Source organism: Pristiophorus japonicus, chromosome 6, assembly GCF_044704955.1.
Source record: "Pristiophorus japonicus isolate sPriJap1 chromosome 6, sPriJap1.hap1, whole genome shotgun sequence".
In the NCBI taxonomy this organism is placed as follows: Eukaryota; Metazoa; Chordata; class Chondrichthyes; family Pristiophoridae; genus Pristiophorus; species Pristiophorus japonicus.
The window spans coordinates 159,695,376-159,716,715 of record NC_091982.1 but is presented as its reverse complement, the minus strand read 5'-3'; the positions used below and the strand labels follow the sequence as shown (position 1 = coordinate 159,716,715).

The 21,340-nt window shown below is 56.6% G+C and overlaps 1 protein-coding gene across 5 annotated transcripts in view; it reads right to left on the bottom strand.

The window, feature by feature from the left end:
* LOC139265839 (nuclear autoantigen Sp-100-like) overlaps positions 1-21,340 on the bottom strand; it is a 131,022-nt gene that overhangs the window by 32,003 nt on the left and 77,679 nt on the right. For all 5 annotated transcript variants that reach the window (XM_070883330.1, XM_070883331.1, XM_070883329.1 and 2 more), the window contains one exon: positions 607-711. In XM_070883330.1, coding sequence (XP_070739431.1) covers positions 607-711 — 105 coding nt within the window. The remainder of the gene's footprint in view (positions 1-606; positions 712-21,340) is intronic.

Here is a 21,340-nt window from a genome sequence, read left to right as displayed (position 1 = left end):
CTCCTGCCCAGCACTAAACAGAGTGAAGTTTGCCATTGAAGGGGCTCTCAAGATGATCCCCTAGCCTCTGTGGAGCAGAAGGGCCTTCTGTATATTGAAGCCAAGACTTCAAAAGCTTGTGAGGACACAAACAGTGGGTAATGTCATATGATGTTTTTTGCTCATTTGAATGGCAACCCCCAGTGACATTTTTGACACTTGCCCAACCCAGATTAGTTTCCCAGTGCAAGGATGGAGGAAATTTAGGGCTGTTGTATAACCAAATGGAAATCAGATTCCACTGCACAGCACAGCACTAACCAACAACACATGCAGGCACATGTGCAATACACGCACCAGTCACACACACACAAACCAATACACTCGCACAATTACACACACTTGCCCACAAATACACATGTGCATATACACTTCACACTCACATCTACATGCATACTCATTCATCCTTACACACAATCACACACACATACCGACACGTGGGCTTCCATGCACTTACATATACATGCTCTCATTCATACACACTCACATGTAGATGCACGAACATGTGCCATCACACCTGCACACAAATATACATGCACAAAAAAGTAAACACCAATGAACCCATACCTGTTGTAAACCTACTCTTGTACAGGATCCCATTCATAGAACCACATGTAACTGGAAGTTTGTTTTTGGAGAAATCATCCATTTCAGTATCGTCAGCCATCACACCTTCCAACAAAAACATTTCAAAAATTAATAACTTCTGCAAAGGTTGTGAAGAACTTGAGTGTTTGAAGTATGCCAGTGGAGCAGTATGTGAGTGAGGCAGTGTGTGAGTGAGGGCAGTGTGTGAGTGAGGGCAGTGTGTGAGTGAGGGCAGTGTGTGAGTGAGGGCAGTGTGTGAGTGAGGCAGTGTTTAAGTGAGGGGCAGTGTGTGAGTGAGGGGCAGTGTGAGAGTGAGGGGTAGTGTGAGAGTGAGGGCAGTGTGTGAGTGAGGCAGTGTGTGAGTGAGGGTCAGTGTGTGAGTGAGGGCAGTGTGTGAGTGAGGGCAGTGTGTGAGTGAGGGGCAGTGTGTGAGTGAGGCAGTGTGTGAGTGAGGGTCAGTGTGTGAGTGAGGGGCAGTGTGTGAGTGAGGCAGTGTGTGAGTGAGGGTCAGTGTGTGAGAGAGGGGCAGTGTGTGAATGAGGGACAGTGTGTGAGTGAGGCAGTGTGTGAGAGAGGGGCAGTGTGTGAGTGAGGGGCAGTGTGTGAGTGAGGGGCAGTGTGTGAGAGAGGGGCAGTGTGTGAGTGAGGTCAGTGTGCGAGAGAGGGGCAGTGTGTGAGTGAGGGCAGTGTGTGAGTGAGGGGCAGTGTGTGAATGAGGGACAGTGTGTGAGTGAGGGGCAGTGTGTGAATGAGGGGCAGTGTGTGAGTGAGGCAGTGTGTGAGTGAGGGTCAGTGTGTGAGTGAGGGCACTGTGTGAGTGAGGGGCAATGTGTGAGTGAGGGCAGTGTGTGAGTGAGGGGCAGTGTGTGAATGAGGGACAGTGTGTGAGTGAGGGGCAGTGTGTGAATGAGGGGCAGTGTGTGAGTGAGAGGCAGTGTGTGAGTGAGGGGCAGTGTGTGAGTAAGGGTCAGTGTGTGAGTGAGGGGCAGTGTGTGAGTGAGGCAGTGTGTGAGAGAGGGTCAGTGTGTGAGTGAGGCAGTGTGTGAGTGAGACAGTGTGAGTGAGGCAGTGTATGACTGAAGGGCAATGTGTGAGGGAGGACAGTGTGTGAGTGAGGGCAGTGTGTGAGAGAGGGGCAGTGTGTGAGTGAGGGGCAGTATGTGAGTGAGGGGCAGTGTGTGAGTGAGGCAGTGTGTGAGTAAGGGGCAGTGTGTGAGTGAGGCAGTGTGTGAGTGAGGGGCAGTGTGTGACTGAAGGGCAGTGTGTGAGTGAGGCTCAGTGTGTGAGTGAGGGGCAGTGTGTGAGTAAGGGTCAGTGTGTGAGAGAGGGTCAGTGTGTGAGAGAGGGTCAGTGTGTGAGTGAGGGCAGTTTGTGAGTGAAGGGCAGTGTATGAGAGAGCGGCAGTGTGTGAGTGAGAGGCAGTGTGTGAGTGAGGCAGTGTGTGAGTGAGACAGTGTGAGTGAGGCAGTGTATGACTGAAGGGCAGTGTGTGAGAGAGGGGCAGTGTGTGAGTGAGGTCAGTGTGCGAGTGGGGGCAGTGTGTGAGTGAGGCAGTGTGTGATAGAGGGGCAGTGTGTGACTGAAGGGCAGTGTGTGAGTGAGGACAGTGTGTGAGTGAGGGCAGTGTGTGAGTGAGGGACAGTGTGTGAGTGAGGGGCAGTGTGTGAATGAGGGGCAGTGTGTGAGTGAGGCAGTGTGTGAGTGAGGGGCAGTGTGTGAGTAAGGGGCAGTGTGTGAGTGAGGGGCAGTGTGTGAGTGAGGGGCAGTGTGTGAGAGGGGCAGTGTGTGAGAGAGGGGCAGTGTGTGAGAGAGGGGCAGTGTGTGAGTGAGGTCAGTGTGCGAGTGGGGGGCAGTGTGTGAGTGAGGCAGTGTGTGATAGAGGGGCAGTGTGTGACTGAAGGGCAGTGTGTGAGTGAGGACAGTGTGTGAGTGAGGGCAGTGTGTGAGTGAGGGACAGTGTGTGAGTGAGGGGCAGTGTTTGAATGAGGGGCAGTGTGTGAGTGAGGCAGTGTGTGAGTGAGGGGCAGTGTGTAAGGGGCAGTGTGTGAGTGAGGGGCAGTGTGTGAGTGAGGCAGTGTGTGAGTGAGGGGCAGTGTGTGAGTGAGGGTCAGTGTGTGAGTAAGGGGCAGTGTGTGAGTGTGGGTCAGTGTGTGAGTGAGGGTCAGTGTGTGAGTGAGGGTCAGTGTGTGAGTGAGGGGCAGTGTGTGAGAGAGGGGCAGTGTGTGTGTGAGGGGCAGTGTGCGAGTGAGGGGCAGTGTGTGAGTGAGGGGCAGTGTGTGAGAGAGGGGCAGTGTGTGAGTGAGGTCAGTGTGCGAGTGGGGGGCAGTGTGTGAGTGAGGCAGTGTGTGAGAGAGGGGCAGTGTGTGAGTCAGGCAGTGTGTGAGTGAGACAGTGTGTGACTGAAGGGCAGTGTGTGAGTGAGGGGCAGTGTGTGAATGAGGGAATGTGTGTGAGTGAGGGGCAGTGTGTGAATGAGGGGCAGTGTGTGAGTGAGGCAGTGTGTGAGTTAGGGGCAGTGTGTGAGTGAGGCAGTGTGTGAGTGAGGGGCAGTGTGTGAGTGAGGCAGTGTGTGAGTGAGGGGCAGTGTGTGAGTGAGAGGCAGTGTGTGAGTGAGGGGCAGTGTGTGAGTGTGGGTCAGTGTGTGAGTGAGGGTCAGTGTGAGAGTGAGGTCAGTGTGTGAATGAGGGGCAGTCTGTCAGTGAGGCGCAGTTTGTGAATGTGCCAGTGTGTGAGTGAGGCAGTGTGTGAGAGAGGGGCAGTGTGTGAGTAAGGGTCAGTGTGTGAGTGAGGGTCAGTGTGAGAGTGAGGTCAGTGTGTGAATGAGGGGCAGTCTGTCAGTGAGGCGCAGTTTGTGAATGTGCCAGTGTGTGAGTGAGGCAGTGTGTGAGAGAGGGGCAGTGTGTGAGTGAGGGCAGTGTGTGAGTGAGGGGCAGTGTGTGAATGAGGGCAGTGTGTGAGTGAGGGGCAATGTGTGAGTGAGGGCAGTGTGTGAGTGAGGGGCAGTGTGTGAATGAGGGACAGTGTGTGAGTGAGGGGCAGTGTGTGAATGAGGGGCAGTGTGTGAGTGAGAGGCAGTGTGTGAGTGAGGGGCAGTGTGTGAGTGAGGCAGTGTGTGAGAGAGGGTCAGTGTGTGAGTGAGGCAGTGTGTGAGTGAGACAGTGTGAGTGAGGCAGTGTATGACTGAAGGGCAGTGTGTGAGGGAGGACAGTGTGTGAGTGAGGGCAGTGTGTGAGAGAGGGGCAGTGTGTGAGTGAGGGGCAGTATGTGAGTGAGGGGCAGAGTGTGAGTGAGACAGTGTGTGAGTAAGGGGCAGTGTGTGAGTGAGGCAGTGTGTGAGTGAGGGGCAGTGTGTGACTGAAGGGCAGTGTGTGAGTGAGGCTCAGTGTGTGAGTGAGGGGCAGTGTGTGAGTAAGGGGCAGTATGTGAGTGAGGGGCAGTGTGTAAGAGAGGGTCAGTGTGTGAGAGAAGGTCAGTGTGTGAGAGAGGGTCAGTGTGTGAGTGAGGGCAGTTTGTGAGTGAAGGGCAGTGTGTGAGAGAGCGGCAGTGTGTGAGTGAGGCAGTGTGTGAGAGAGGGGCAGTGTGTGAGTGAGGCAGTGTGTGAGTGAGACAGTGTGAGTGAGGCAGTGTATGACTGAAGGGCAGTGTGTGAGAGAGGAGCAGTGTGTGAGAGAGGGGCAGTGTGTGAGTGAGGTCAGTGTGCGTGTGGGGGGCAGTGTGTGAGTGAGGCAGTGTGTGATAGAGGGGCAGTGTGTGACTGAAGGGCAGTGTGTGAGTGAGGACAGTGTGTGAGTGAGGGCAGTGTGTGAGTGAGGGACAGTGTGTGAGTGAGGGGCAGTGTGTGAATGAGGGGCAGTGTGTGAGTGAGGCAGTGTGTGAGTGAGGGGCAGTGTGAGAGTAAGGGGCAGTGTGTGAGTGAGGGGCAGTGTGTGAGAGAGGGGCAGTGTGTGAGAGAGGGGCAGTGTGTGAGAGAGGGGCAGTGTGTGAGTGAGGTCAGTGTGCGAGTGGGGGGCAGTGTGTGAGTGAGGCAGTGTGTGATAGAGGGGCAGTGTGTGACTGAAGGGCAGTGTGTGAGTGAGGACAGTGTGTGAGTGAGGGCAGTGTGTGAGTGAGGGACAGTGTGTGAGTGAGGGGCAGTGTGTGAATGAGGGGCAGTGTGTGAGTGAGGCAGTGTGTGAGTGAGGGGCAGTGTGTGAGTAAGGGGCAGTGTGTGAGTGAGGGGCAGTGTGTGAGTGAGGCAGTGTGTGAGTGAGGGGCAGTGTGTGAGTGAGGGTCAGTGTGTGAGTAAGGGGCAGTGTGTGAGTGTGGGTCAGTGTGTGAGTGAGGGTCAGTGTGTGAGTGAGGGTCAGTGTGTGAGTGAGGGGCAGTGTGTGAGAGAGGGGCAGTGTGTGAGTGTGGGTCAGTGTGTGAGTGAGGGGCAGTGTGTGTGTGAGGTCAGTGTGCGAGTGGGGGGCAGTGTGTGAGTGAGGCAGTGTGTGAGAGAGGGTCAGTGTGTGAGTGTGGGTCAGTGTGTGAGTGAGGGGCAGTGTGTGAGTGAGGTCAGTGTGCGAGTGGGGGTCAGTGTGTGAGTGAGACAGTGTGTGAGTAAGTGGCAGTGTGTGAGTTTGGGTCAGTGTGTGAGTGAGGGTCAGTGTGAGAGTGAGGTCAGTGTGTGAATGAGGGGTGTCAATGAGGGGCAGGGTGTGAGTGAGGGTCAGTGTGTGAGTGAGGGTCAGTGTGTGAGTGAGGGGCAGTGTGTGAGTGAGGGGCAGTATGTGAGTGAGGGGCAGTGTGTGAGAGAGGGTCAGTGTGTGAGAGAAGGTCAGTGTGTGAGTGAGGGCAGTTTGTGAGTGAAGGGCAGTGTGTGAGAGAGCGGCAGTGTGTGACTGAAGGGCAGTGTGTGAGTGAGGCTCAGTGTGTGAGTAAGGGGCAGTGTGTGAGTGAGGCAGTGTGTGAGTGAGGCAGTGTGTGAGTGAGGGGCAGTGTGTGACTGAAGGGCAGTGTGTGAGTGAGGCTCAGTGTGTGAGTGAGGGTCAGTGTGTGAGTGAGGGGCAGTATGTGAGTGAGGGGCAGTGTGTGAATGAGGGGCAGTGTGTGAGTAAGGGGCAGTATGTGAGTGAGGGGCAGTATGTGAGTGAGGGGCAGTGTGTGAGAGAGGGTCAGTGTGTGAGAGAAGGTCAGTGTGTGAGTGAGGGCAGTTTGTGAGTGAAGGGCAGTGTGTGAGAGAGCGGCAGTGTGTGAGTGAGCGGCAGTGTGTGAGTGAGCGGCAGTGTGTGAGTGAGGCAGTGTGTGAGAGAGGGGCAGTGTGTGAGTGAGGCAGTGTGTGAGTGAGACAGTGTGTGAGAGAGGGGCAGTGTGTGAGTGAGGGGCAGTGTGCGAGTGAGGCAGTGTGTGAGTGAGGCAGTGTGTGAGAGAGGGGCAGTGTGTGAGTGAGGCAGTGTGTGAGTGAGACAGTGTGTGAGAGAGGGGCAGTGTGTGAGTGAGGGGCAGTGTGCGAGTGAGGGGCAGTGTGTGAGAGAGGGGCAGTGTGTGAGTGAGGTCAGTGTGCGAGTGGGGGGCAGTGTGTGAGTGAGGCAGTGTGTGAGAGAGGGGCAGTGTGTGAGTCAGGCAGTGTGTGAGTGAGACAGTGTGTGACTGAAGGGCAGTGTGTGAGTGAGGGGCAGTGTGTGAATGAGGGAATGTGTGTGAGTGAGGGGCAGTGTGTGAATGAGGGGCAGTGTGTGAGTGAGGCAGTGTGTGAGTTAGGGGCAGTGTGTGAGTGAGGCAGTGTGTGAGTGAGGGGCAGTGTGTGAGTGAGGCAGTGTGTGAGTGAGGGGCAGTGTGTGAGTGAGGGGCAGTGTGTGAGTGAGGCAGTGTGTGAGTAAGGGGCAGTGTGTGAGTGAGGCAGTGTGTGAGTGAGGCAGTGTGTGAGTGAGGGGCAGTGTGTGAGTGAGAGGCAGTGTGTGAGTGAGGGGCAGTGTGTGAGTGTGGGTCAGTGTGTGAGTGAGGGTCAGTGTGAAAGTGAGGTCAGTGTGTGAATGAGGGGCAGTCTGTCAGTGAGGCGCAGTTTGTGAATGTGCCAGTGTGTGAGTGAGGCAGTGTGTGAGTGAGGGGCAGTATGTGAGTGAGGGGCAGTGTGTGAGTGAGGGGCAGTGTGTGAGTGAGGCAGTGTGTGAGTAAGGGGCAGTGTGTGAGTGAGGCAGTGTGTGAGTGAGGCAGTGTGTGAGTGAGGGGCAGTGTGTGACTGAAGGGCAGTGTGTGAGTGAGGCTCAGTGTGTGAGTGAGGGTCAGTGTGTGAGTGAGGCAGTGTGTGAGTGAGACAGTGTGAGTGAGGCAGTGTATGACTGAAGGGCAGTGTGTGAGGGAGGACAGTGTGTGAGTGAGGGCAGTGTGTGAGAGAGGGGCAGTGTGTGAGTGAGGGGCAGTATGTGAGTGAGGGGCAGTGTGTGAGTGAGGCAGTGTGTGAGTAAGGGGCAGTGTGTGAGTGAGGCAGTGTGTGAGTGAGGGGCAGTGTGTGACTGAAGGGCAGTGTGTGAGTGAGGCTCAGTGTGTGAGTGAGGGGCAGTGTGTGAGTAAGGGGCAGTATGTGAGTGAGGGCAGTGTGTAAGAGAGGGTCAGTGTGTGAGAGAGGGTCAGTGTGTGAGTGAGGGCAGTTTGTGAGTGAAGGGCAGTGTATGAGAGAGCGGTAGTGTGTGAGTGAGGCAGTGTGTGAGAGAGGGGCAGTGTGTGAGTGAGGCAGTGTGTGAGTGAGACAGTGTGAGTGAGGCAGTGTATGACTGAAGGGCAGTGTGTGAGAGAGGGGCAGTGTGTGAGAGAGGGGCAGTGTGTGAGTGAGGTCAGTGTGCGTGTGGGGGGCAGTGTATGAGTGAGGCAGTGTGTGATAGAGGGGCAGTGTGTGACTGAAGGGCAGTGTGTGAGTGAGGAAAGTGTGTGAGTGAGGGCAGTGTGTGAGTGAGGGACAGTGTGTGAGTGAGGGGCAGTGTGTGAATGAGGGGCAGTGTGTGAGTGAGGCAGTGTGTGAGTGAGGGGCAGTGTGTGAGTAAGGGGCAGTGTGTGAGTGAGGGGCAGTGTGTGAGTGAGGGGCAGTGTGTGAGAGAGGGGCAGTGTGTGAGAGAGGGGCAGTGTGTGAGAGAGGGGCAGTGTGTGAGTGAGGTCAGTGTGCGAGTGGGGGGCAGTGTGTGAGTGAGGCAGTGTGTGATAGAGGGGCAGTGTGTGACTGAAGGGCAGTGTGTGAGTGAGGACAGTGTGTGAGTGAGGGCAGTGTGTGAGTGTGGGTCAGTGTGTGAGTGAGGGTCAGTGTGAGAGTGAGGTCAGTGTGTGAATGAGGGGTGTCAATGAGGGGCAGGGTGTGAGTGAGGGTCAGTGTGTAAGTGAGGGTCAGTGTGTGAGTGAGGGGCAGTGTGTGAGTGAGGGGCAGTATGTGAGTGAGGGGCAGTGTGTGAGAGAGGGTCAGTGTGTGAGAGAGGGTCAGTGTGTGAGTGAGGGCAGTTTGTGAGTGAAGGGCAGTGTGTGAGAGAGCGGCAGTGTGTGAGTGAGCGGCAGCGTGTGAGTGAGGCAGTGTGTGAGAGAGGGGCAGTGTGTGAGTGAGGCAGTGTGTGAGTGAGACAGTGTGTGAGAGAGGGGCAGTGTGTGAGTGAGGGGCAGTGTGCGAGTGAGGCAGTGTGTGAGTGAGGCAGTGTGTGAGAGAGGGGCAGTGTGTGAGTGAGGCAGTGTGTGAGTGAGACAGTGTGTGAGAGAGGGGCAGTGTGTGAGTGAGGGGCAGTGTGCGAGTGAGGGGCAGTGTGTGAGAGAGGGGCAGTGTGTGAGTGAGGTCAGTGTGCGAGTGGGGGGCAGTGTGTGAGTGAGGCAGTGTGTGAGAGAGGGGCAGTGTGTGAGTCAGGCAGTGTGTGAATGAGGGAATGTGTGTGAGTGAGGGGCAGTGTGTGAATGAGGGGCAGTGTGTGAGTGAGGCAGTGTGTGAGTTAGGGGCAGTGTGTGAGTGAGGCAGTGTGTGAGTGAGGGGCAGTGTGTGAATGAGGGGCAGTGTGTGAGTGAGGCAGTGTGTGAGTTAGGGGCAGTGTGTGAGTGAGGCAGTGTGTGAGTGAGGGGCAGTGTGTGAGTGAGGCAGTGTGTGAGTGAGGGGCAGTGTGTGAGTGAGAGGCAGTGTGTGAGTGAGGGGCAGTGTGTGAGTGTGGGTCAGTGTGTGAGTGAGGGTCAGTGTGAGAGTGAGGTCAGTGTGTGAATGAGGGGCAGTCTGTCAGTGAGGCGCAGTTTGTGAATGTGCCAGTGTGTGAGTGAGGCAGTGTGTGAGTGAGGGGCAGTATGTGAGTGAGGGGCAGTGTGTGAGTGAGGGGCAGTGTGTGAGTGAGGCAGTGTGTGAGTAAGGGGCAGTGTGTGAGTGAGGCAGTGTGTGAGTGAGGCAGTGTGTGAGTGAGGGGCAGTGTGTGACTGAAGGGCAGTGTGTGAGTGAGGCTCAGTGTGTGAGTGAGGGGCAGTGTGTGAGTGAAGGGCAGTATGTGAGTGAGGGGCAGTGTGTGAGAGAGGGTAAGTGTGTGAGAGAGGGTCAGTGTGTGAGTGAGGACAGTTTGTGAGAGAGGGTCAGTGTGTGAGTGAGGGTCAGTGTGTGAGGGAGGGTCAGTGTGTGAGAGAGGGTCAGTGTGTGAGAGAGGGTCAGTGTGTGAGAGAGGGTCAGTGTGTGAGTGAGGGCAGTTTGTGAGTGAAGGGCAGTGTGTGAGAGAGCGGCAGTGTGTGAGTGAGAGGCAGTGTGTGAGTGAGGCAGTGTGTGAGAGAAGGGCAGTGTGTGAGAGAGAGGCAGTGTGTGAGTGAGGGGCAGTGTGTGAGTGTGGGTCAGTGTGTGAGTGAGGGTCAGTGTGAGAGTGAGGTCAGTGTGTGAATGAGGGGCAGTCTGTCAGTGAGGCGCAGTTTGTGAATGTGCCAGTGTGTGAGTGAGGCAGTGTGTGAGTGAGGGGCAGTATGTGAGTGAGGGGCAGTGTGTGAGTGAGGGGCAGTGTGTGAGTGAGGCAGTGTGTGAGTAAGGGGCAGTGTGTGAGTGAGGCAGTGTGTGAGTGAGGCAGTGTGTGAGTGAGGGGCAGTGTGTGACTGAAGGGCAGTGTGTGAGTGAGGCTCAGTGTGTGAGTGAGGGGCAGTGTGTGAGTGAAGGGCAGTATGTGAGTGAGGGGCAGTGTGTGAGAGAGGGTAAGTGTGTGAGAGAGGGTCAGTGTGTGAGTGAGGACAGTTTGTGAGAGAGGGTCAGTGTGTGAGTGAGGGTCAGTGTGTGAGGGAGGGTCAGTGTGTGAGAGAGGGTCAGTGTGTGAGAGAGGGTCAGTGTGTGAGAGAGGGTCAGTGTGTGAGTGAGGGCAGTTTGTGAGTGAAGGGCAGTGTGTGAGAGAGCGGCAGTGTGTGAGTGAGAGGCAGTGTGTGAGTGAGGCAGTGTGTGAGAGAAGGGCAGTGTGTGAGAGAGGGTCAGTGTGTGAGTGAGGGCCAGTGTGTGAGTGAGGGGCAGTGTATGAGAGAGGGGCAGTGTGTGAGTGAGGCAGTGTGTGAGAGATGGGCAGTGTGTGAGTGAGGCAGTGTGTGAGAGAGCGGCAGTGTGTGACTGAAGGGCAGTGTGTGAGTGAGGCTCAGTGTGTGAGTGAGGGGCAGTGTGTGAGTGAGGCAGTGTGTGAGTGAGGGGCAGTGTGTGAGTGAGAGGCAGTGTGTGAGTGAGGGGCAGTGTGTGAGTGTGGGTCAGTGTGTGAGTGAGGGTCAGTGTGTGAATGAGGGGCAGTCTGTCAGTGAGGCGCAGTTTGTGAATGTGCCAGTGTGTGAGTGAGGCAGTGTGTGAGACAGGGGCAATGTGTGAGTGAGGGCAGTGTGTGAGTGAGGGGCAGTGTGTGAATGAGGGCAGTGTGTGAGTGAGGGGCAATGTGTGAGTGAGGGCAGTGTGTGAGTGAGGGGCAGTGTGTGAATGAGGGACAGTGTGTGAGTGAGGGGCAGTGTGTGAATGAGGGGCAGTGTGTGAGTGAGGCAGTGTGTGAGAGAGGGTCAGTGTGTGAGTGAGGCAGTGTGTGAGTGAGACAGTGTGAGTGAGGCAGTGTATGACTGAAGGGCAGTGTGTGAGGGAGGACAGTGTGTGAGTGAGGGCAGTGTGTGAGAGAGGGGCAGTGTGTGAGTGAGGGGCAGTGTGTGAGTGAGGCAGTGTGTGAGTAAGGGCCAGTGTGTGAGTGAGGCAGTTTGTGAGTGAAGGGCAGTGTGTGACTGAAGGGCAGTGTGTGAGTGAGGCTCAGTGTGTGAGTGAGGGGCAGTGTGTGAGTAAGGGGCAGTATGTGAGTGAGGGGCAGTGTGTAAGAGAGGGTCAGTGTGTGAGAGAGGGTCAGTGTGTGAGAGAGGGTCAGTGTGTGAGTGAGGGCAGTTTGTGAGTGAAGGGCAGTGTATGAGAGAGCGGCAGTGTGTGAGTGAGGCAGTGTGTGAGTGAGACAGTGTGAGTGAGGCAGTGTATGACTGAAGGGCAGTGTGTGAGAGAGGGGCAGTGTGTGAGAGAGGGGCAGTGTGTGAGTGAGGTCAGTGTGCGAGTGGGGGGCAGTGTGTGAGTGAGGCAGTGTGTGATAGAGGGGCAGTGTGTGACTGAAGGGCAGTGTGTGAGTGAGGACAGTGTGTGAGTGAGGGCAGTGTGTGAGTGAGGGACAGTGTGTGAGTGAGGGGCAGTGTGTGAATGAGGGGCAGTGTGTGAGTGAGGCAGTGTGTGAGTGAGGGGCAGTGTGTGAGTAAGGGGCAGTGTGTGAGTGAGGGGCAGTGTGTGAGTGAGGGGCAGTGTGTGAGAGAGGGGCAGTGTGTGAGAGAAGGTCAGTATGTGAGAGAGGGTCAGTGTGTGAGTGAGGGCCAGTGTGTGAGTGAGGGGCAGTGTATGAGAGAGGGGCAGTGTGTGAGTGAGGCAGTGTGTGAGAGATGGGCAGTGTGTGAGTGAGGCAGTGTGTGAGAGAGGCAGTGTGTGAGTGAGGGGTAGTGTCTGAGTGAGGGGAAGTGTCTGAGAGAGGCAGTGTGTGAGTGAGGGGCAGTGTGTGAGTGAGGGGCACTGTGTGAGTAAGGGGCAGTGTGTGAGTGAAGGGGTAGTGTGTGAGTGAGGCAGTGTGTGAGTGAGGGTCAGTGTGTGAGTGAGGCAGTGTGTGAGTGAGGGGCAGTGTCTGAGTGAGGCAGTGTGTGAGTGAGGGGCAGTGTGTGAGTGAAGGGGTAGTGTGTGAGTGAGGCAGTGTGTGAGTGAGGGTCAGTGTGTGAGTGAGGGTCAGTGTGTGAGTGAGGGTCAGTGTGAGAGTGAGGTCAGTGTGTGAATGAGGGGCAGTGTGTGAGTGAGGGGCAGTGTGTGAGTGGGAGCAGTGTGTGAGTGAGGCAGTGTGTGAGTGAGGGGCAGTATGTGAGTGAGGGGCAGTGTCTGAGTGAGGCAGTGTGTGAGTGAGGGGCAGTGTGTGAGTGAGGAGCAGTGTGTGAGTGAGGGGCAGTGTGTGAGTGAGGGGCAGTGTGTGCGTGGGGGCAGTGTGTGAGTGAGGCAGTGTGTGAGTGAGGGGCAGTGTCTGAGTGAGGGGAAGTGTCTGAGAGAGGCAGTGTGTGAGTGAGGGGTAGTGTGTGAGTGAGGGGCACTGTGTGAGTAAAGGGCAGTGTGTGAGTGAAGGTGTAGTGTGTGAGTGAGGCAGTGTGTGAGTGAGGGTCAGTGTGTGAGTGAGGCAGTGTGTGAGTGAGGGGCAGTGTCTGAGTGAGGGGCAGTGTGTGAGTGAGGGGCAGTGTGTGAGTGAGGGGCAGTGTGTGAAGAAGGGCAGTGTGTGAATGAGGCAGTTTGTGAGTGAGGGTCAGTGTGTGAGTGAGGCAGTGTGTGAGTGAGGGGCAGTGTCTGAGTGAGGCACTGTGTGAGTGAGGGGCAGTGTGTGAGTGAGTGGCAGTGTGTGAGTGAGGGGCAGTGTGTGAAGAAGGGCAGTGTGTGAATGAGACAGTGTGTGAGTGAGGCAGTGTGTAAGTGAACAGCAGTGTGTGAGTGAGGGGCAGTGTGTGAATGAGGCAGTGTGTGAGTGAGGGGCAGTGTGTGAGTGAGGGGCAGTGTGTGAGTGAGGCAGTGTGTGAGTGAGGCAGTGTGTGAGTGAGGGGCCGTGTGTGAGTGAGTGGCAGTGTCTGAGTGAGGGAGTGTGTGAGTGTGGGTCAGTATGAGAGTGATGGTCAGTGTGTGAGTGATGGTCAGTGTGTGAGTGAGGGGCAGTGTGTGAATGAGGGACAGTGTGTGAGCGAGGGGCAGTGTGTGAATGAGGGGCAGTGTGTGAGTGAGGCAGTGTGTGAGTGAGGGGCAGTGTGTGAGTGAGGGTCAGTGTGTGAGTAAGGGGCAGTTTGTGAGTGTGGGTCAGTGTGTGAGTGAGGGTCAGTGTGTGAGTGAGGGTCAGTGTGTGAGTGAGGGTCAGTGTGTGAGAGAGGGGCAGTGTGTGTGTGAGGTCAGTGTGCAAGTGGGGGCAGTGTGTGAGTGAGGCAGTGTGTGAGAGAGGGGCAGTGTGTGAGTGTGGGTCAGTGTGTGAGTGAGGGGCAGTGTGTGAGTGAGGTCAGTGTGCGAGTGGGGGTCAGTGTGTGAGTGAGACAGTGTGTGAGTAAGGGGCAGTGTGTGAGTGTGGGTCAGTGTGTGAGTGAGAGTCAGTGTGAGAGTGAGGTCAGTGTGTGAATGAGGGGTGTCAATGAGGGGCAGGGTGTGAGTGAGGGTCAGTGTGTGAGTGAGGGTCAGTGTGTGAGTGAGGGGCAGTGTGTGAGTGAGGGGAAGTATGTGAGTGAGGGGCAGTGTGTGAGAGAGGGTCAGTGTGTGAGAGAGGGTCAGTGTGTGAATGAGGGCAGTTTGTGAGTGAAGGGCAGTGTGTGAGAGAGCGGCAGTGTGTGAGTGAGCGGCAGTGTGTGAGTGAGGCAGTGTGTGAGAGAGGGGCAGTGTGTGAGTGAGGCAGTGTGTGAGTGAGACAGTGTGTGAGAGAGGGGCAGTGTGTGAGTGAGGGGCAGTGTGCGAGTGAGGCAGTGTGTGAGTGAGACAGTGTGTGAGAGAGGGGCAGTGTGTGAGTGAGGGGCAGTGTGCGAGTGAGGGGCAGTGTGTGAGTGAGGGGCAGTGTGTGAGAGAGGGGCAGTGTGTGAGTGAGGTCAGTGTGCGAGTGGGGGGCAGTGTGTGAGTGAGGCAGTGTGTGAGAGAGGGGCAGTGTGTGAGTGAGGCAGTGTGTGAGTGAGACAGTGTGTGACTGAAGGGCATTGTGTGAGTGAGGGGCAGTGTGTGAATGAGGGAATGTGTGTGAGTGAGGGGCAGTGTGTGAATGAGGGGCAGTGTGTGAGTGAGGCAGTGTGTGAGTTAGGGGCAGTGTGTGAGTGAGGCAGTGTGTGAGTGAGGGGCAGTGTGTGAGTGAGGCAGTGTGTGAGTGAGGGGCAGTGTGTGAGTGAGAGGCAGTGTGTGAGTGAGGGGCAGTGTGTGAGTGTGGGTCAGTGTGTGAGTGAGGGTCAGTGTGAGAGTGAGGTCAGTGTGTGAATGAGGGGCAGTCTGTCAGTGAGGCGCAGTTTGTGAATGTGCCAGTGTGTGAGTGAGGCAGAGTGTGAGAGAGGGGCAGTGTGTGAGTGAGGGGCAGTATGTGAGTGAGGGGCAGTGTGTGAGTGAGGGGCAGTGTGTGAGTGAGGCAGTGTGTGAGTAAGGGGCAGTGTGTGAGTGAGGCAGTGTGTGAGTGAGGCAGTGTGTGAGTGAGGGGCAGTGTGTGACTGAAGGGCAGTGTGTGAGTGAGGCTCAGTGTGTGAGTGAGGGGCAGTGTGTGAGTGAAGGGCAGTATGTGAGTGAGGGGCAGTGTGTGAGAGAGGGTAAGTGTGTGAGAGAGGGTCAGTGTGTGAGTGAGGACAGTTTGTGAGAGAGGGTCAGTGTGTGAGTGAGGGCAGTTTGTGAGTGAAGGGCAGTGTGTGAGAGAGCGGCAGTGTGTGAGTGAGAGGCAGTGTGTGAGTGAGGCAGTGTGTGAGAGAGGGTCAGTGTGTGAGTGAGGGTCAGTGTGTGAGTGAGGGGCAGTGTATGAGAGAGGGGCAGTGTATGAGTGAGGCAGTGTGTGAGAGATGGGCAGTGCGTGAGTGAGGTCAGTGTGTGAGTGAGACAGTGAGAGTGAGGCTGTGTGTGACTGAAGGGCAGTGTGTGAGTGAGGACAGTGTGTGAGTGAGGCAGTGTATGAGTGAGGGGCAGTGTGTGAATGAGGGGCAGTTTGTGAGTGAGGGCAGTGTGTGAGTGAGGGGCAGTGTGTGAGTGGGGGCAGTATGTGAGTGAGGGGCAGTATGTGAGTGAGGGGCAGTGTCTGAGTGAGGCAGTGTCTGAGTGAGGGGCAGTGTGTGAGTGAGGAGCAGTGTGCGAGTGAGGGGCAGTGTGTGAGTGAGGGGTAGTGTCTGAGTGAGGGGAAGTGTCTGAGAGAGGCAGTGTGTGAGTGAGGGGCAGTGTGTGAGTGAGGGGCACTGTGTGAGTAAGGGGCAGTGTGTGAGTGAAGGGGTAGTGTGTGAGTGAGGCAGTGTGTGAGTGAGGGTCAGTGTGTGAGTGAGGCAGTGTGTGAGTGAGGGGCAGTGTCTGAGTGAGGCAGTGTGTGAGTGAGGGGCAGTGTGTGAGTGAGGGGCAGTGTGTGAGTGAAGGGGTAGTGTGTGAGTGAGGCAGTGTGTGAGTGAGGGTCAGTGTGTGAGTGAGGGTCAGTGTGAGAGTGAGGTCAGTGTGTGAATGAGGGGCAGTGTGTGAGTGAGGGGCAGTGTGTGAGTGGGGGTAGTGTGTGAGTGAGGGGCAGTGTGTGAGTGAGGGGCAGTGTGTGAGTGGGAGCAGTGTGTGAGTGAGGCAGTGTGTGAGTGAGGGGCAGTATGTGAGTGAGGGGCAGTGTCTGAGTGAGGCAGTGTGTGAGTGAGGGGCAGTGTGTGAGTGAGGAGCAGTGTGTGAGTGAGGGGCAGTGTGTGCGTGGGGGCAGTGTGTGAGTGAGGCAGTGTGTGAGTGAGGGGCAGTGTCTGAGTGAGGGGAAGTGTCTGAGAGAGGCAGTGTGTGAGTGAGGGGTAGTGTGTGAGTGAGGGGCACTGTGTGAGTAAGGGGCAGTGTGTGAGTGAAGGGGTGGTGTGTGAGAGAGGCAGTGTGTGAGTGAGGGTCAGTGTGTGAGTGAGGCAGTGTGTGAGTGAGGGGCAGTGTCTGAGTGAGGCAGTGTGTGAGTGAGGGGCAGTGTGTGAGTGAGGGGCAGTGTGTGAGTGAAGGGGTAGTGTGTGAGTGAGGGTCAGTGTGTGAGTGAGGGTCAGTGTGTGAGTGAGGGTCAGTGTGAGAGTGAGGTCAGTGTGTGAATGAGGGGCAGTGTGTGAGTGAGGGGCAGTGTGTGAGTGGGGGTAGTGTGTGAGTGAGGGGCAGTGTGTGAGTGGGAGCAGTGTGTGAGTGAGGCAGTGTGTGAGTGAGGGGCAGTATGTGAGTGAGGGGCAGTGTCTGAGTGAGGGGCAGTGTCTGAGTGAGGCAGTGTGTGAGTGAGGGGCAGTGTGTGAGTGAGGGGCAGTGTGTGAGTGAGGGGCAGTGTGTGCGTGGGGGCAGTGTGTGAGTTAGGCAGTGTGTGAGTGAGGGGCAGTGTCTGAGTGAGGGGAAGTGTCTGAGGGAGGCAGTGTGTGAGTGAGGGGTAGTGTGTTAGTGAGGGGCACTGTGTGAGTAAAGGGCAGTGTGTGAGTGAAGGGGTAGTGTGTGAGTGAGGCAGTGTGTGAGTGAGGGTCAGTGTGTGAGTGAGGCAGTGTGTGAGTGAGGGGCAGTGTCTGAGTGAGGCAGTGTGTGAGTGAGGGGCAGTGTGTGAGTGAGGGGCAGTGTGTGAAGAAGGCCAGTGTGTGAATGAGGCAGTGTGTGAGTGAGGGTCAGTGTGTGAGTGAGGCAGTGTGTGAGTGAGGGGCAGTGTCTGAGTGAGGCAGTGTGTGAGTGAGGGGCAGTGTGTGAGTGAGGGGCAGTGTGTGAAGAAGGGCAGTGTGTGAGTGAGGGGGTCAGTGTGTGAGTGAGGGCAGTTTGTGAAGAAGGGCAGTGTGTGAGTGAGGGGGTCAGTGTGTGAGTGAGGGGCAGTCTGTCAGTGAGGCGCAGTTTGTGAATGTGCCAGTGTGTGAGTGAGGCAGTGTGTGAGAGACGGGCAGTGTGTGAGAGGGGGTCAGTGTGTGAGTGAGGGCAGTTTGTGAGTGAAGGGCAGTGTGTGAGAGAGCGGCAGTGTGTGAGTGAGGCAGTGTGTGAGAGAGGGGCAGTGTGTGAGTGAGGCAGTGTGTGAGTGAGACAGTGTGTGAGAGAGGGGCAGTGTGTGAGTGAGGGGCAGTGTGCAAGTGAGTGAGGCAGTGTGTGAGAGAGGGGCAGTGTGTGAGTGAGGGGCAGTGTGTGAGTGAGGGGCAGTGTGCGAGTGAGGGGCAGTGTGTGAGAGAGGGGCAGTGTGTGAGTGAGCAGCAGTGTGTGAGAGGGGGCAGTGTGTGAGTGAGGCAGTGTGTGAGAGAGGGGCAGTGTGTGAGTGAGGGGCAGTGTGCAAGTGAGGGGCAGTGTGTGAGTGAGGCAGTGTGTGAGAGAGGGGCAGTGTGTGAGTGAGGGGCAGTGTGCGAGTGAGGGGCAGTGTGTGAGAGAGGGGCAGTGTGTGAGTGAGGTCAGTGTGCGAGTGGGGGGCAGTGTGTGAGTGAGGCAGTGTGTGAGAGAGGGGCAGTGTGTGAGTGAGGCAGTGTGTGAGTGAGGGGCAGTGTGTGAGTGAGAGGCAGTGTGTGAGTGAGGGGCAGTGTGTGAGTAAGGGGCAGTGTGTGAGTGTGGGTCAGTGTGTGAGTGAGGGGCAGTGTGTGAGTGTGGGTCAGTGTGTGAGTGAGGGTCAGTGTGAGAGTGAGGTCAGTGTGTGAATGAGGGGCAGTGTGTGAGTGAGGCAGTGTGTGAGTGAGGGGCAGTGTGTGAGTGAGAGGCAGTGTGTGAGTGAGAGGCAGTGTGTGAGTGAGGGTCAGTGTGTGAATGAAGGACAGCGTGTGAGTGAGGGGCAATGTGTGAATGAGGGGCAGTGTGTGAGTGAGGCAGTGTGTGAGTTAGGGGCAGGGTGTGAGTGAGGCAGTGTGTGAGTGAGGGGCAGTGTGTGAGTGAGGCAGTGTGTGAGTGAGGGGCAGTGTGTGAGTGAGAGGCAGTGTGTGAGTGAGGGGCAGTGTGTGAGTAAGGGGCAGTGTGTGAGTGTGGGTCAGTGTGTGAGTGAGGGGCAGTGTGTGAGTGTGGGTCAGTGTGTGAGTGAGGGTCAGTGTGAGAGTGAGGTCAGTGTGTGAATGAGGGGCAGTCTGTCAGTGAGGCGCAGTTTGTGAATGTGCCAGTGTGTGAGTGAGGCAGTGTGTGAGAGAGGGGCAGTGTGTGAGTGGGGGGCAGTATGTGAGTGAGGGGCAGTGTGTGAGTGAGGCAGTGTGTGAGTAAGGGGCAGTGTGTGAGTGAGGCAGTGTGTGAGTGAGGCAGTGTGTGAGTGAGGGGCAGTGTGTGACTGAAGGGCAGTGTGTGAGTGAGGCTCAGTGTGTTAGTGAGGGGCAGTGTGTGATTGAGGGGCAGTATGTGAGTGAGGGGCAGTGTGTGAGAGAGGGTCAGTGTGTGAGAGAGGGTCAGTGTGTGAGAGAGGGTCAGTGTGTGAGTGAGGGGCAGTGTGTGAGTGAGGCAGTGTGTGAGAGAGGGCAGTTTGTGAGTGAGGGGCAGTGGGTGAGTGAGGGCAGTGTGTGAGTGAGGGCAGTGTGTTTGAGTGAGGCAGTGTGTGAGCGAGGGGCAGTGTGTGAGAGGGGCAGTGTTAGAGTGAGGGGCAGTGTGTGAGAGGGGCAGTGTGTGAGTGAGGCAGTGTGTGAGTGAGGGGCAGTGTGTGAGTAAGGGGCAGTGTGTGAGTGAGGCAGTGTGTGAGTGAGGCAGTGTGTGAGTGAGGGGCAGTGTGTGACTGAAGGGCAGTGTGTGAGTGAGGCTCAGTGTGTTAGTGAGGGGCAGTGTGTGATTGAGGGGCAGTATGTGAGTGAGGGGCAGTGTGTGAGAGAGGGTCAGTGTGTGAGAGAGGGTCAGTGTGTGAGAGAGGGTCAGTGTGTGAGTGAGCGGCAGTGTGTGAGTGAGGCAGTGTGTGAGAGAGGGCAGTTTGTGAGTGAAGGGCAGCGTGTGAGAGAGCGGCAGTGTGTGGATGAGCGGCAGTGTGTGAGTGAGGCAGTGTGTGAGAGAGGGGCAGTGTGTGAGTGAGGCAGTGTGTGAGTGAGACAGTGTGTGAGAGAGGGGCAGTGTGTGAGTGAGGGGCAGTGTGCGAGTGAGGGGCAGTGTGTGAGTGAGGCAGTGTGTGAGTGAGACAGTGTGAGTGAGACAGTGTGTGACTGAAGGGCAGTGTGTGAGTGAGGGGCAGTGTGTGAGTGAGGGGCAGTGTGTGAGTGAGGCAGTGTGTGAGAGAGGGGCAGTGTGTGAGCGAGGCAGTGTGTGAGTGAGACAGTGTGAGTGAGGCAGTGTGTGACTGAAGGGCAGTGTGTGATTTAGGGGCAGTGTGTGAATGAGGGACAGTGTGTGAGTGAGGGGCAGTGTGTGAATGAGGGGCAGTGTGTGAGTGAGGCAGTGTGTGAGTTAGGGGCAGGGTGTGAGTGAGGCAGTGTGTGAGTGAGGGGCAGTGTGTGAGTGAGGCAGTGTGTGAGTGAGGGGCAGTGTGTGAGTGAGAGGCAGTGTGTGAGAGAGGGTCAGTGTGTGAGAGAGGGCAGTTTGTGAGTGAAGGGCAGTGTGTGAGAGAGCGGCAGTGTGTGAGTGAGCGGCAGTGTGTGAGAGAGGGGCAGTGTGTGAGTGAGGGACAGTGTGCGAGTGAGGGGCAGTGTGTGAGTGAGGCAGTGTGTGAGTGAGACAGTGTGTGAGAGAGGGGCAGTGTGTGAGTGAGGGGCAGTGTGTGAGTGAGGCAGTGTGTGAGAGAGGGGCAGTGTGTGAGTGAGGGGCAGTGTGCGAGTGAGGGACAGTGTGTGAGAGAGGGGCAGTGTGTGAGTGAGGTCAGTGTGCGAGTGGGGGGCAGTGTGTGAGTGAGGCAGTGTGTGAGAGAGGGGCAGTGTGTGAGTGAGGCAGTGTGTGAGTGAGACAGTGTGAGTGAGGCAGTGTGTGACTGAAGGGCAGTGTGTGAGTGAGGGGCAGTGTGTGAGTGAGGCAGTGTGTGAGTGAGACAGTGTGTGAGTGAGACAGTGTGTGAGTGAGACAGTGTGTGAGAGAGGGGCAGTGTGTGAGTGAGGGGCAGTGTGCAAGTGAGGGGCAGTGTGTGAGTGAGGCAGTGTGTGAGAGAGGGGCAGTGTGTGAGTGAGGGGCAGTGTGAGAGTGAGGTCAGTGTGTGAATGATGGGTGTGAATGAGGGGCAGAGTGTGAGTGAGGGTCAGTGTGTGAGTGACGGTCAGTGTGTGAGTGAGGGTCATTGTGCGAGTGAGGTCAGTGTGTGAGTGACGGTCAGTGTGTGAGTGAGGGTCATTGTGCGAGTGAGGTCAGTGTGTGAATGAGGGGCAGTGTGTGAGTGAGGGGCAGTGTGTGAGTGAGGGGCAGTGTGTGAGTGGGGGCAGTGTGTGAGTGAGGGGCAGTATGTGAGTGGGAGCAGTTTGTGATTGAGGCAGTGTGTGAGTGAGGGGCAGTATGTGAGTGAGAGGCAGTGTCTGAGTGAGGCAGTGTGTGAGTGAGGGGCAGTGTGTGAGTGAGGAGCAGTGTGTGAGTGAGGGGCAGTGTGTGAGTGAGGAGCAGTGTGTGAGTGAGGGGCAGTGTGTGAGTGAGGGGCAGTGTGTGCGTGGGCGCAGTGTGTGAGTGAGGCAGTGTGTGAGTGAGGGGCAGTGTCTGAGTGAGCGGAAGTGTTTGAGAGAGGCAGTGTGTGAGTGAGGGGTAGTGTGTGAGTGAGGGGCACTGTGTGAGTAAGGGGCAGTGTGTGAGTGAAGGGGTAGTGTGTGAGTGAGGCAGTGTGTGAGTGAGGGTCAGTGTGTGAGTGAGGCAGTGTGTGAGTGAGGGGCAGTGTCTGAGTGAGGCAGTGTGTGAGTGAGGGGCAGTGTGTGAGTGAGGGGCAGTGTGTGAGTGAAGGGGTAGTGTGTGAGTGAGGCAGTGTGTGAGTGAGGGTCAGTGTGTGAGTGAGGTCAGTGTGCGAGTGGGGGGCAGTGTGTGAGTGAGGGGCAGTGTGCGAGTGAGGGACAGTGTGTGAGAGAGGGGCAGTGTGTGAGTGAGGTCAGTGTGCGAGTGGGGGGCAGTGTGTGAGTGAGGCAGTGTGTGAGAGAGGGGCAGTGTGTGAGTGAGGCAGTGTGTGAGTGAGACAGTGTGAGTGAGGCAGTGTGTGACTGAAGGGCAGTGTGTGAGTGAGGGGCAGTGTGTGAATGAGGGACAGTGTGTGAGTGAAGGGCAGTGTGTGAGTGAGACAGTGCGTGAGTGAGACAGTGTGTGAGTGAGACAGTGTGTGAGAGAGGGGCAGTGTGTGAGTGAGGGGCAGTGTGCAAGTGAGGGGCAGTGTGTGAGTGAGGCAGTGTGTGAGAGAGGGGCAGTGTGTGAGTGAGGGGCAGTGTGAGAGTGAGGTCAGTGTGTGAATGAGGGGTGTGAATGAGGGGCAGAGTGTGAGTGAGGGTCAGTGTGTGAGTGACGGTCAGTGTGTGAGTGAGGGTCATTGTGCGAGTGAGGTCAGTGTGTGAGTGACGGTCAGTGTGTGAGTGACGGTCAGTGTGCGAGTGAGGTCAGTGTGTGAATGAGGGGCAGTGTGTGAGTGAGGGGCAGTGTGTGAGTGAGGGACAGTGTGTGAGTGGGGGCAGTGTGTGAGTGAGGGGCAGTATGTGAGTGGGAGCAGTTTGTGATTGAGGCAGTGTGTGAGTGAGG